Genomic DNA, 15,510 nt, shown 5'->3' with positions numbered 1-15,510 from the left:
TTGCTTCCTATCACCCGTACACTACTATTACCCTCTCTTAGTGCACCGCCCCCAGTGGTCCCTTTCGACTTCCCTGCTTCCCCAGACACTTCGAGTTACACACATCTGAGGATTTGTATAAGTGTATGGGGAATGCAAAAGATGTGTTCCATGCTTTTGACCTAGAATGCTTTTCCTTCTATTTTTTTCTTCTAATTGTGTGTGTGTGTGTGTGTGTGTGTGTGTGTGTGTGTTGCCTACTGTTCCCATTCATGAGGTTTTGTCTTTTCTGAACTTAACATGTTCTTGGTCCGAGAGGTCTATGTCTACCTTGTCCTAAAATCCTGGTAGTCTGTCTTCTACATGATCCATTCTGTTTGTAAATTTGTTGTTGTTGTTTTATTTTGCTTTGTTTTTTGAGATGTCAAATTTTTCATTTCTGTCTTCGTTTCAGCTTGGGTTTTCTTCAGTATTTCAATCTCTTTGTTGAATTCACTTTTCATACCCTGAATTATCTTCATTATTTTATTTAGTCATTAGTTTTGTGTTTTCTTCAACCTCAATCAGGGGTGTATCCTTGTCCTCCTTAAATTCATTCAGTTCTTAATTTGTGTCCTTCTTAAACTCATTGAATTCTTTGGACATGTTTCTAATTGTTCTTTTAAATTCTGCACTTTAGACTCATCTCTCTTGCTCTCGGTGGGCAGCATTACTATAGGACTGATGATACTTTTGAGGCACATTTTGTCTTGTCTTTCATACTGATTGTATCTTTTGTGCTGGGACCTGGACCCCTGGAGATAGGTTGTTGGTTATGGGTTTGATATGAGGTTCCAGTCCACCACTGTTGAATGGGAGTTTGGCTCCGTTCTTTATGTCATCCTGTCTCTTGGTTGGTTTCTGATCGAGGTAGGGAGTGCTTGAAGCTCTCTCTTTCCGATATGTGGTATTGATGTGTGAGTGAGGGGGCCTGGGTGATTCCAATTCAGGGACTATTGGGGCATTGCTGGGATCAAGGTGGCTGTGTGGATGCTTGGGTTAGGACTTGGGACTGGGCAGAGGTGAGATTTCTAGACACTGATGACCATGGGCAAGGTACTAGGACAAGAAGAATAGTGGGGGGGGGGCAGGAAAACCCTGTCACCAGCACCTGTGGGTACAGCTGGCTGCTGAGGCTGCGTCCCAGGAAAAGCTGAATAGGGGAGAAAAAGCAGCTGGTATAAGAACTTGGCAATCAAGTCTGCAAATGTCTCGCTGTGTCTTTTTAATGCTTAAAATATTCCAGGCATTATTTTGCTATGTGACACTAGGAGAATTTTTAAATTACCTGACACTCATTGTCCTCATTTATTAGTAAGGATAATTTTCCTTATCCATAAAATGAAGATTAAATAATTAGCACATGAATGCATCTTAGAATAGTGTCTGGCATTATTGCAAGCACTCAATTTATGTGGACATGTTTATTATTATATTCATCCATTATGCTGTCAAATTTTATTGCTTATTATTCAAGAATCTCAGGCTCAGCTTTGGTCCTTTCAATATTCTCATATATAAATTTTGAGCCAAGACCAAATCTTGTGTGGTCCGTTTCCTTTTCATTCCTTAATAGTGTTATCAAGTAATGGACGGGCTCCTGAAGAGGACATATCGTTAGCAGCTCAATTCTCTTCAACGAGGGCAGACAAACCATTTCCTGCACGCCTCCTTCTATATTGCACTACAAGAATATCGTTAAGAACTGGGAGTTTCTGCAGCCTTGAAAACAGGACCAATTCCCAGATCTTTAATTTAGTTCTGCTCTCCACTAAATTGAAATTTTGACACAGTGCTTTTTCTCACACCAACTGTTCAGTGGCATTCTTTCCAATTTGTCCTTATTTATTGTGAAGTCCAGCCAAATCCCTGAGGTCTTCAGAGTCAGTTGGCACTTATTGGTAGCATTATTCAATCACTAGAACAAACGTTAATTTGATATTATAGTCCATGTAAGTCTACCTATATAGCATCCCCACCCAATGACTTGAATAAATTCTTCAGAAAAGACAGAAGAAAAGAAATTAATCTTTCCTGTGCACGGTTGTGTATTTTCCATGCAGAGCCCCTGATGCTTTCAGTAAACAAAGGTTCAGCAAAGGTTCACAGCTCCCGTTTGATATCTGTGAGAGTTTTACTTGGTTTTGTTTTCTTCCTCACCTGCACTTTATGTTTTCTAAGTAACTAAAGATTAACTTATACTCTCTCACTTGGGTTTTATCACTTTAAATTTTTTAAAGATATCTTATAAGACCCTTGATTTGGGAGGTGGGCTCCACATACCTTGCTGCTGTGATACATGCCCTTGTTTCCCCTGAGAGGCTGTGACTTGACCTTCTTCATGGATCACTGATGTTGCTCATAATTCCTTGCACTTGTTCTGACACATAGCTACCATTCCTGGCCCCACATTTCGTCTGAGAAAAACAAATAACACAAAATCATTCATTGTTTTTTATGAGGGAACAAAATTGCTCTAACTCTCAATTTTTGGAAATGGTCACTCTAGGAAACCAGTTCACAGAAGGCTACTTATCCCAGTTGTGAATGTGTGTTCACAGGTTCAAACAAATCACCCATTAACATCAGCATTAATGTAGTAATACAACAAAAATAAGTTGAAGAATCATGTAACATGGCGTTAGGCAAAGCACAATACAGAAACACTGAAATTCCTGTAAATTAATGAAACTTAAGATTGAGATCTTCACCTTGCAGGACTTTAGAAAATAGAAACACAAAGTTGGCACTGGGGAGAAATTCCCTTCATTAGAGTCACTTTTTAAGTCTCTACCTTACAGCTCAAGATAAATAATCTCATAAAAAGAGATTTTAGGAAAGCCTTGATGATGAGAGGAATTACTGAAAGATAAGAAGTGAGTTTGCTTAGAATAATGGGAAGAGGATGAGATATTTAAAGATGAGTTCCTGAAAATGGAGGATTAACTCAGAAAGGTAATTAGGTACAAATCGTCATTTAGCTCCCTGATAGAACTGCTAAGAGGCAGAGACCCTGAGACTTACCAAGTAGAAGAAGACCCCATGTCTAGGATGGGAGGTGGGAAGGCAGTCAAAGAGGATTTGGCACAGATATGTGGAAACCAGTTTTTATTAATTCTGTCATGATAAGAGGCATATTTTCAAATACTGGGCTTCTAAATCATCTATTTTGCAGTGAGAGAGAATACAAGTTACAGAGTCTTTGCTTAGAAATCATTTTAATCTGAAACTTTAATTTCTATATTATTTCTTATTTTGATGGTTATATTCTATGTTGAAAATATTTTAATCATCAACACTCATATTTACAGAATAACTGTTATTTGGTAGGCTAGCTTTCCTCCACGTGCAACTAAAATTGTTTAGATTCACGACTTACAAAGAGTTATCTGGATGTTAAGCTGAGCGGGTTCCTTTGTATGCTGGTGATGGCAATTGGAAGTGGTGTAGTTACCATGGAAAAATAGCAATATGGTGGATCTTCAAAGCACTGACTCTAGAGTTGTATGTGATCCAGCTCTTCCACTTCCATAGCTACCTCATCCACAGATGACAAAAGGTAGAATCCATCCAAATGTCCACCAACTGATGAATGAATAATCAAAAGATAGAATACAAATATAATCAAATAGCACTTGCTCTAGTAAAGAGTAGTAGGGTAAGGAGACCCTAAGAATGAAGTAGAGAGCTTGTATGGCATTCAGAATGTCCTAGGTTCTTCATTCCTAACATAGGAAATATATATTTTGCACAAAATATATTGTGTATTTGTTATATTGTATTTATTTTATATATATAGAGAGAGAGAAATTATGACACACGAACTTCTGTATGGTTGAACACTGAGGAAATTGTACTGAATTAAAGAAGACAGTCATCATAAAGCAAATACCTTATGATTCTATTTATTAGCCATCTATAGTAGTCAAACATATAATAAATAAAATTATAACATAATAAAATAAGTAAAATATCAGTTTCCCAAGAATGGGGAGGAGAGATACATAATCAGTTACTGTTTTAACAAAGAGTTAGATAGAAAAGAAAAACTTCCAGAGATAAATTCCACAAGAATGTGAATACTGCACTTGAAATTATTAAGCTGGCAAGCTTTGCTTTGGGAACTTCATAATTTTAACTAGAATAGGTGAAATGAAAATACCATCCATAGGAATGTGTGTATCTGTTCTACCATACCAACAATGATGACTCAAATGTTACAGTGTATCAGGTTCTTTTTCTTTTAAATTAAAAGACTACATCAGGGTGGAGAGAGTGCTCAGTGGTTAGGAGTACTTACTGCTCAATCTTGGGGACCGGAGTTCCCATTTGAGCACATAAGTCAGGTGACTCGCAAACACTGTATCTCCAGCTCCAAGGCTCTGATACTCTCTTTTCTCCTTCATAGGTACCCAGACACACAAGTGTGCATACATTCACACAAACACACACAAAAACACAAGCATACACACACACAAATAACTGAACTCTTTTTTTTTTTTAAACTGTGCTATGTGTTACAATTGTGAACAATTAAAATGCTTCCTAGTCTGGGGTGGGCTGATGGCTCCACTGTTAAAAGCATGTCTGCTCTTCCAGGGACCCAGATTTGAGCCCTAACATCCACATGGTAGCTCACTACCATCTGTGACTACACTCCCAAGGGATCTGATGCCCTCTTCTGGCCTCTAAGGACACTGCATCCATATGGTACACAGACACATCCAAACAGACAAAAGACTCAAATACAAAATAATTACAGAATTCATCATTTTTGGCCCAATTCTTAAGTTTTTCAGGGTCAAATAGTATGACAATAAACCTCTGACTTTGTCCTGCTCATTTTAAGATATAGGAATTTTGAAACAAGAACTGAATTACAAATAACATCTGTAAACTATCTGCCTTATCTATTGCAATAAGGAGAGGGTTTTAAATGTAATAATAGAACTAAGTTGTTAAAAAAGAAGATGTTTTCATTGCATGAAGATGCATCAATCATACACAAACTCATAATACTTAAAAACAATGTTTCATAGAAAAGACTTCTACAACTTACCCATTTTCTACTTACAGCTCTTCTCTTTTTGGAGGCAACAATTACAACATCAGAATAAATTACATAAATACACTGTTTCAAGAATGAAAAGTTCACACTGCAGGTTAATTTAAACAGAACAATTATAAGCTATAAATTATGCTAAGATTTCTTCATTTTTATACAAAAAGCTTAGGGAACATTATAAATGCAAATGTGAATTATATGAGAAATATTTGTAATTGCAGACAAAGAGAAATATTTGTAATCGCAGACAAAACTCATTTTTAAATAGCTCTTGAGAATGTTTTGTGAAAAAGGAAAATAGTGCTTAAATAGTACCATGATATGCTGTGTGCAGTACCTTATCAATAACTGAAGTAATGAATATGCAAGTCAAATTTGTAGTAAATGAGCTGAAATAAATATACATTATAGACATGCTACGTAGTTTGTAAAATCACTTTTTACTCTCTTCTCAAAATGCCAAAATATTTTTGTATAAAGTGATAATCTACTGTAGCTTGAGTTTTCCTGCCTGGCCCACAGTCAGGACAAATCTCTCTCACCTGCCAGTCCCACAGCCGCTCAGACCCAACCAAGTAAACACAGAGACTTATATTGCTTACAAACTGTACGGCCGTGGCAGGCTTCTTGCTAACTGTTTTTACAGCTTAAATTAATTCATTTCCATTAATCTATACCTTGCCATGTAGCTCATGGCTTACTGGCATCTTCACATGCTGTTTGTCATCGTGGCAGCTGGCAGTGTCTCTCTGGCTCAGCAATCCACTTCCCAGCTTTATTCTCCTTGTCCTGCCTATACTTCCTGCCTGGCTACTGGCCAATCAGTGATTTATTTATTGACCAATCAGCAACACACTTGACATACAGACCATCCCACAGCACTTCCCCTTTTCTTATCTTTTCTTTTTTTTTTTTTCAAAAAGGAAGGTTTTAACCTTAACAAAGTAAAATTACATATTATTTGGGAATTTGGACGTAGCTTCTCTTACAACTTCCTCCTGGAGGGGGGCGCTGTATCTTTTGGGGACACAAAGAAAATTTTAGGATTATGGAGTAGTCGGTGAGGGTGTATCATCTGAGCCAGATGCCTTCAAACCATTCTGGATATTGGATCATCTGGGCCATGGTGTCATCGGAGACCTTTCAGGGGGTCTTGGCTGGTCAAACCTGATGTATCTTAATCTGGAACAAATTCATAGCCTCTGGCTTTCTGTGGGAACAAAAGCAGAGACTCTTTTCCAAAGCAACATATCCTTATATCCAAATTTTGAAGTCAAGGTATCTTTAAAATATACATATTGGTTTAACTCAACATCTTTTACAATCAAATGTTTTTCTGCAGTTAAAAATCCCAAAGACAACACAATCCAGATTCTCTGTGTAATATTCATCTTTACATGGCTTATTTTTTATATTAATTTTATTGTCTCTTTAAAGACTTTATTTTTTAAAACTACGTATCTGTTTATATAACTGTATATATCACCTTTTTTGTCTCTTTCAAGCCTACGTATATTTTACACACATTGTAAACTATTGCATCTGAATCTGTCTTATTGTGAATCTATTGCTTTAAACTGCAACAGCTGTGGCTACTGCCTCCGCCCACCTCAGCTTCCCAACTTGGCAGTGGTAGTTTACCACCAGCTCTGGGAGCTATCGTGGGTCTATATGCTTTTATCCAAGCAGCGTGTAGCCCAGAAACCTCTTTTTTTTGTTTTGTACTAGCAAAGGCTAAATCCACCACACAGCTTAATGTGCCACTTACAGAGGCCTCATTCCCGCCATACTGCAGGTCAAGCTAGGAACCCACCAGTAGCTCAAACTGGCAGCTGTCGCTCATTTGAGAGAGACAATTAGGAAGCTGTTTTTAGCTCCGTTTTAGAATCTTTTCTCAGGTTTTAGGTGGAAACTCTTGCCACCACGTTGGACGTCATTTGTAGCTTGAGTTTTCCTGCCTGGCCCACAGTCAGGACAAATCTCTCTCACCTGCCAGTCCCACAGCCGCTCAGACCCAACCAAGTAAACACAGAGACTTATATTGCTTACAAACTGTATGGCCATGGCAGGCTTCTTGCTAACTGTTCTTACAGCTTAAATTAATTCATTTCCATTAATCTATACCTTGCCGTGTAGCTTATGGCTTACTGGCATCTTCACATGCTGTTTGTCATCGTGGCAGCTGGCAGTGTCTCTCTGGCTCAGCCTTCCACTTCCCAGCTTTATTCTCCTCCTTGTCCTGCCTATACTTCCTGCCTGGCCACTGGCCAATCAGTGATTCATTTATTGACCAATCAGCAACACACTTGACATACAGACCATCCCACAGCAATCTACTACATTCCCTCTTGCAAAACCCACTGTAAGACTGTATACTCTGTCTCAGCTAGATTTCTATTCCTGTGATAAAATGCCATAATCAAAAGCAGCTTCAGAAGAAGAGGTTTCTTTCACCTTTTAGTTTACACTCCATCATGGATGGAAGTCAAGGTCTACAAGACCTTGTCTACAAGAAAGCTTGTTTCAACAAAAACAGACATGGGGCTAGTTAAAGGAAAGCTAGGTTATACCTGCCATGAATTGCTCAGCCATGGGAAATTATGCATTTGCTTCCTATAGAGTTCGCTGTGCTTAGTAAGAACTCCACGTGTTTCAAAACGGCCACCTACAATGTTCAGAGTCTGCTGTTGAGCATCCTTCATGACTCTATGCAAAGAACTATGAAGGGCCTGAGGTTTGCAAATTCATGAGTTATCTTCCCACTGTTTAGTGGATACAGGCAAAGGTCGTGACATTCCAGGGCCTGAGACAATGGGTCTTAATATGCATAACAACCAATATAAGGAACAGAAAGGCTATCTCAGTCCTCCCGTCCCTCAAGTTACATGGGAGTGATACAAATGTGTGCAGCTGGATTTCTGCACAAGCAGTTTTGTATTTGTTATTATTATTATTATTATTATTATTATTATTAATTTTGTTATATGAAAATTTCATAGATACAGAAATGTAATGCAATCTAGTTACTCTCACCCTTCTGTCCTTTATCTCCCTTCCACCCCTATCAACCTCTTCTCATCTCTACGAGTTCTTTTCCTACCTTCACAACTTTTTATTTTGTTTTGTGACCCAGCAAGTTGAACCAGACCCATACATGTCGCCATGGGTCTCGAACCACCCGCTGCAGCCTGGTCATGATGCCTCCAGCCATTTCCCCAGCCATTTATTTCTGCTTTGTTTTGTTTGGTTCGGGATTGTTTTAGCCACTCTGATCTTTTGTGTTTCCATACAAATTTGGGGGCTTTGTTTGGTTTTGTTTTTCAAATTCTGTGCAGAATCATGTTGGAATTATTAACCCTACCAATCCACGAGCACAGGAGACTTTGCAGTGAGGTTTTTATTCGGTTTATTGAGATTCTTATTTGCAGCATCATTTTTATTTGCAGCATCATTTTTTTAGTTTGGGTTTTCATCAGCAACTCTACCACTGTATTGGGTTCTATTTTCATATCTTGGGTTAACTTTCTCGTTCATTTCTTTGTTTTTGATCTCTTGGAATATACACATGCCTTCTTTGAGTTGTTTGAACATACTTATAATCGTTCTTTTGAATTCTTTTTCTGGAAGTTCTTCCAGGCAATTTTCCTTACCTGGTATTATTATGGAATTGGCAATTTGTGGGGATCTTGGCTTTTCATATTGTCTCTGTCTCTGGAATATTTACTCTGATTACATGTACGCAGAAAAAAAAAGATTGAACGTTAAAAATAAATAAATAATAGCATACTGCATTCTAAAACATGGGTTTGGTGACTATTAGGCTACACTTGTCAGAAATCCCAGAAAAATCCTCATAGTATCGGTCTTAGTTAGGGTTTCTATTGCTGTGATGAAACATCATGACAAACGCAACTTGGAGGAAATAGTTTATTTCACTCACATTTTCATACGATAGTTCATCATCAAAAGCAGTGAAGACAGGATCTCAGGCAGGGCAGGAACCTGGAGGCAGGAGCTGATGCAGAGGCCCTGAAGGAGTGCTGCTTACTGGCTTGCTCCCCATGGCTTGCTCAGCCTGCTTTCTTATAGAACCCAGGACCACCAGCCCAGGCTTGCTTGGCACCACCCATAATGGGCTGGGCCTTCTACCATCAATCATTAATTAAGAAAATGTGCTATAGTCTTGACTACAGTTCAGTCTTATGGAAGCATTTCTCTTAATTGAGGCTCCCTCCTCTCAGATGACTTCAGCTTGTGTCAAGTTGACATAAAACTAGCCAGCACTGTATCTTGTACATGGACTAGTAGCATCAATAAATAAAAATATGTAAGTCCATATTGCACAAAAATAAAATCACCAAATACATCATTTGGCTTTAGAAGAACTGAAAGACTGGTGGGGTTTTAATGCCAATAGAAAATACCTTACCATGTAAATAGAGGCTTTTTAATTCATTTTGCCCCCACCGTTTGGTTTTAATTAGGAAAGAAAGATTTTCAATTTTAAGAAGTGCAAGTGATTTCCAAATCTTAGCTAGCAACATTCAAGATGACAATACAGGATTTCTTTTGCCTTTCTTGTTCCCATCTATTTCAACACCAAGTGAGTCACCTTTCCAGTTCCAATTAGGAGCCAGAACCGGACTTGCTTCTCAGTTTTCTATTGCCTCGCAGAGTGGGAAGCTGTGTGGTTCTTACTGATTTAACAGATATTTTCCCTTCTTGTTTTGCGTGCACTATTATCAGCACACAAAATACCAAGCAAAACTTTGCTGTAAAGAGCCCTCTTGTCGGGAAGAGCCCACATGCCAGGATGTTCATCTGACTTTGCACAGCAGGAGCTAGAAGGCCGATGCTCATCTTGGCACGAGCTGGCCAGGATTAGCATGGTGGCCACTGGCCAACATTAGCTGCATGACTGAGCTCTGGGGTACCACCGCCATCCATTGAATTCAAAGGGCAACATTTGTGGTTTATGGAGCTTTGGGGAAAATAAAAATACAAAAACCCCTAAGCATAAAATCTTATTAGCATCTTCCTCCAGATGAAGAGAGCAGAAACACAGACTTTGAAATTGTTCCACTTGGATTCACCGTTCACATATGCTCTGTGCAGAGCATCCACAAAGGAGTCCGCTGTAACTAATGTTTGGCATTCTTCCTGTGTATTTTTTCCTTCCTAGAACACTTGAAGGATAAGTTAGAAGATTACATGGCTCGGTTTTCCAAAGTGAGAATCGTTCGCACCAAGAAAAGGGAAGGACTCATCCGGACCCGACTCCTGGGAGCTTCGATGGCCAGAGGCGAGGTGTTGACCTTCCTAGACTCCCACTGTGAGGTCAATGTGAACTGGCTGCCCCCACTCCTCAGTGAGTATGCTACCTCACCATCCTTCTCCCAGTGGCACACTGGACCCAGGAGACTGGCAGTTGGGCGCTGCTAATGGAGTGCAAAGTTTCTTCTGTAAATGTTGCAGTCAACAAAGGCTTGAGTTTGAATTGGATCTTAGTCACCGCTGATGACAAATAGGTATAACTGCATTAGATAGGACTTCAGAGAGGACCAGGAGCAATCTAACTTAAGGTTAGGAAGGTTTCTATTATATTATACCTCTTCTTTCATTGCAGTTACATTTGTTGGGTAAACACTAGAGTAAAAAAAAATACCCTCAAACTATTTTTCAGTCATCCTATAATTAGAATAAGATCAAAATACACATGCCCATGTATATGCATATATACAGTTATAACAGTTATCACAAGATGGTTAAGAAAGGAGGAAAATTATTCAGCCCCAGGATATAAAAATCTAAGGGATTCGCCTTAGATGTATAATGCCATTGTCCTTTTGTTTTTCTTTCCAGTCCTGGTACTATCCTACATCCTTAAATGTATAATCCTCCATATTCACACAGAGCCACTCAAACACTGAGCTGCTGTGCAGGCAATGATGAGTCTTGAGTGATCAGTTATGGCTAACCAAAAGAAGGAAGCAAAGCATGTCATGTCACATCACACTGAACCACTACAGACATAAGCAAACTGGCCATCAGTCCAGCTAGAAACTCCAACTGCGGCTCAATTCAAGCCTCGATATTGTTGTTTTGTTAGTTTACAATGAAGTCAGACAGAAAACCCCCCATTGTGCCTAAGAAAGAAATCGCATACCTAAAGAAATTCTTTCTAGAAAGTTCTTAGTACATATATATTACACTCCTTTCTTATTATCTTATGTTTCTCCAAAGCAAGTTTTATTGTAACTACATCCCTGGCTTTATAAATAAAGCCAGTGACAACCGCCTTCACCGCCACCACTCAGAAAGTGTGCTCTGTTGTTAACTATTATATGGGATTTCAGTTTCAACCAGCCAAGCTCCATCAGCAAAAAACAAGAAGGAGGGACTCAGTGACAACCAGACAGAATGTAAAACACAAGACCCAGCCACTAACACCCTCTCCAAAATCACCGGTCCGTATGCCTCTGCACAGGTGACCGCCTAGCCTTCTCAATCAACAGGATGCCAGGAGCACAACAGCCAGAGACTCCTGTGAGCCTTTAATTAAACGTGCTTCATCCAAGGACACAGACATTTAGAATTTCATTAGCAACAGCAAGAGTCCCTCAAACTGAATTTGACCTGTATGTTGTTGAATGCTCTAACAAGTCAACCAAAGGTCAGACTTCTATATGAACCAAAGCAATCCCTAAATGCCAATTATCAAACCTCTGATTGTTCACTATGAATCACAGGGGAAAGGGGGGGTAGACAAAAGAGCATAAGAGACACCCACAGCCCACTCTTTCTCATTAAAGAATTTCATTTCCTGTGGGCCTGATGGATAAGAAATGATTCAAGCTTGGGATGCTATCTCTTTTTATTTTCCTCTATCAGTGTCTTGATACATCATCCAAAATGAAGAAACAGGCGGAGCCACATCGCTGCTTCTTGGTTCATTTTTCACCTTGGGGATTATACCTGAATTTCAATTTCCTATTGAGTCTGTTTGTTTGATCCCTGGAAATTGAAATGTAGGCACCAGTCTTGGATGAAAAATTAGTCATGCGGCTTTCACCCCGAGCTAGTCCAGCTGGATGAGAGCTGAAAGGAAATTTGAAGGGAACGTTGACAGTTAATTTAACAGACTCATTCTCTTTGGATCACCTTGGGACTCCTTGTTGGTCAAGGAACTTGTAAATCAAGCTGGTTCTGAATTTGATGGAAGAAGCTCACTGAAGCCATGATACTAAAAGCTGCAGAGCTGATCGACGAGATGTTTCCAACCTTACTCTGATGGTCTCCACCATCCTCTGGGGAAAATGCCACTTAGATAAAACTAAAGCCCATCATAAGACTTGCCCTGGTGAGAACGGATGCTCAGAGAGCCCATGGTGGCAGTTACCTTGAAATCGTGCTTCTGCTAATTAGCTGGCAATAAGAGAAATACAACCCCCAGGCTCTCTGAGGCTACCTGGGGCCATGGTCTAAAACCGACTCCATTTCCACACTCCAGTATTCTGTATCCCCCTTACCACTGTTCTTTCTGTCTTATTTTCTTGTAACACTATATACATTTTATAATTTTTGCCCCATTCCTGAATACAGTGGTATTTGTGGTATTATTCTCTACAGTAGCCTTACAATCAAGAAAATGATTGACCCATTGTTTTACTCAGTAAATAATTACTGTAACATGAAATAATGAATAAATGAACGAATGAATGAACATGTGTAATTGCAAGAGAAATTCACTATGGGATTTTTTTCCCTCTCCATATTCTTTTATCAGTGTGATAAAAATGTCAACTGTTATTATAGCCAATAAAACCTTTTGCTTCCTGCTCTACGGTAAGCAGAAGCTTCCAATGTAAATGGACAGTTTCCTCACTATACAAAGCTGATCTCTCACACAGGTTACATTAGCTTCAGGATCTCTGAGGGAAAAAAAAATACACAGAAATAACCAACTCCCATCATATTTCTAAATGATACCCTTTGTTAAATGTCACACGCCACATCCAAAGGTTTTCCAAATAGCAAGAGAGCAGGTGTTCATACTTCAACATCCTGCCTGTCAGACAGCGGTGTTGTAATAAACGGATTAAACACGTGTTCTTGAGAGGAGGAAAAAAAAACACTTCATGTATTGCTAGTCTACATGCACCAACATAAACAAATGCCAGTTTCCTGCAGAGCCTGTTAATTCTATCACAATAAAAATATCTGGCTAGAACTGGAAAGAAGAGAAAAATCACCTGTCTGCTAGGAGACGCGCCATGACAACCTAGAAAAAAGGCCGGTTTTGGAACTGGAGAATTAGGCAGCGGCTGCATGCTGATGATTATTCCCCAAAGCTGAATAGCCCTTGACAAGTCAATGTGACTTCTCTGAGCTCAGTCTCGCTGTGTATAAACAGGATGACAACCGCAGCCACTTTTCACGGACCGTGGGAGTATTAGAAGGAGAATGGGTATAAACCGCCCTGGAATTGCTCATGGGTTTACCAGCAGCATCGTAGCAATAGTACCGTGTCGTCTAATGGTGCTTTTTAATTGGATGGGAAAAAAAAGATAAAACGTGTACAGCGCTGATAAATAAAGTCAGTCTCGAAGAATAGTGGCCCAACCAAGTCTCTGTCCAACTTGACAGCCAAGAATTTTATATATGATTGGTTGACATTCTGCGGGGAGCAGTCATCATGACTGTTTTATGATTCGATGCTATAAAAACCATGAAGTTAAATATTTACATTTTGGAACCTTCAGAAAGCAGGCCAGTATTTTCTCAGCAGGCTTCAGCTGTATGCTTGGAGGAACACAAGTACTGTTTATACTCCGCGCATGTTGGAGGCACGTTAAAATGACAGATTGGGGACAGGTCAGAGCAAAAATGTGACAGAGTAGAGCTAAATGGACTTCTGTGAGTCTCTCTGGGACCTAACTTTCTTAAAGGGAAATATAACAACTCTAATTGTACCTAATCACTGTCCCATCGTGTTAAGTCCGACGTTTGGAGATTCCTGCAAAGTGCTCTAATGACGACAGGGAGACGCCAAGGCTGCAAGAGTTATGCATTAAAAGGAGCTGTGGGCTCCTCTTGGCTGGAAAATGATAGATGACCTAGGCGGGCATGTCATTTCCTATTTTGTGCTTTCATTTTTCAGACCAAATTGCACTAAACCACAAAACCATCGTGTGTCCCATGATCGATGTCATTGACCACAATCACTTTGGGTACGAGGCACAAGCTGGGGATGCCATGCGAGGAGCCTTCGACTGGGAAATGTACTACAAAAGAATCCCCATCCCTCCAGAGCTCCAGAGGGCTGATCCCAGCGACCCTTTCGAGTGAGTAGCCACTGAGGGAGGGGGGAAGGGAGAGAGGGCAGATGACAGGTGACGTTTCCGGCATGTCAAACTCAGGACCCCTGAGGACAATTATCTCTGATGAAATGTAATAAAACAGGTGGTAACAATATGCAAAACACCATGGAAAGGTCAGACCTGTAAGCTATAGCAGATTAAAATTGCATGCTATGCTAAATACATGGACCACCATCTTAAATGCTGCTAAACATAAGGGAAAATGTGTGTTGGTGAAAAAAACCAGAAACACATATCCTTTTTAAAAAAAAAAATACAAAGAGACTGCATTCTCCACTTTAAGATATTCTCTTCTGATTTTTTAGGATCTTTATTTTCTCCATTTTCCCTAAAAGACTATTCAAATAAACAGTTCGTTTGTTTTGTATTGGAAGATTAGTACAAAGTAGGAACCGGAGCTGGAGGCTATAGTCTATACCCATTTGAAATTGTCTGCTTTTTTTTTTTTTTTTTTTTTCGAGGCGGGTTTTTCTCTGTGTAGTTTTGGTGCCTGTCCTGGATCTCACTCTATAGACCAGGCTGGCCTCGAACTCACAGAGATCCGCCTGGCTCTGCCTCCCGAGTGCTGGGATTAAAGGAGTGCACCACCACCGCCCAGCGGAATAATCTACTTTTGATGAAAGCCTGTGCTCCCAAGTATGTACTTCCAGAGCTTAAACTTGGAGACGTCCATTGAAAAACAATTCCAAAGTACATAATCAATCACCCCTCTCCTAATTTAAGTACTTGGAAGAGATGAACTTGCAATAACTCATTGACTGATTTCTACAAAGCTGAAGCCTGTTGATGTTTATTGTGACATAAGAATTGTACATCTCAAGAGAAAGATACAGGAAGGCTTAGTGTGACAACTATCAGTACTATTAATGGTGAACAGTGAAGTGTTCCCAATAGTTAGCACAGAGATTGACCAGTGTGTATTCCAGTTACTCCAGTCTATATCCCTTGAGCACAATAAAATCTTTATCATTTTAAAACTCTTGTATAGTTTTTTAGTGTGCGAAAAATATCTGTGATCACGGCTTTTCCCACTCTGTAGGAATCCAT

The 15,510-nt window shown here is 39.6% G+C and overlaps 1 protein-coding gene across 1 annotated transcript in view; it reads left to right on the top strand.

The window, feature by feature from the left end:
- The window catches only part of Galntl6 (polypeptide N-acetylgalactosaminyltransferase like 6), a 1,088,908-nt gene that overhangs the window by 888,336 nt on the left and 185,062 nt on the right, over window positions 1-15,510 (top strand). Inside the window, exons 6-7 of the mRNA XM_052752327.1 lie at window positions 10,266-10,451; window positions 14,244-14,427. Coding sequence (XP_052608287.1) covers window positions 10,266-10,451; window positions 14,244-14,427 — 370 coding nt within the window. The remainder of the gene's footprint in view (window positions 1-10,265; window positions 10,452-14,243; window positions 14,428-15,510) is intronic.

The sequence above is a fragment of the Peromyscus californicus genome, unplaced genomic scaffold (assembly GCF_007827085.1).
Source record: "Peromyscus californicus insignis strain IS unplaced genomic scaffold, ASM782708v3 Scaffold_23__1_contigs__length_62951481, whole genome shotgun sequence".
In the NCBI taxonomy this organism is placed as follows: domain Eukaryota; kingdom Metazoa; phylum Chordata; class Mammalia; order Rodentia; family Cricetidae; genus Peromyscus; species Peromyscus californicus.
The sequence above is the reverse complement of the archived record's forward strand: the minus strand, read 5'-3'. Positions and strand labels throughout refer to the sequence as shown.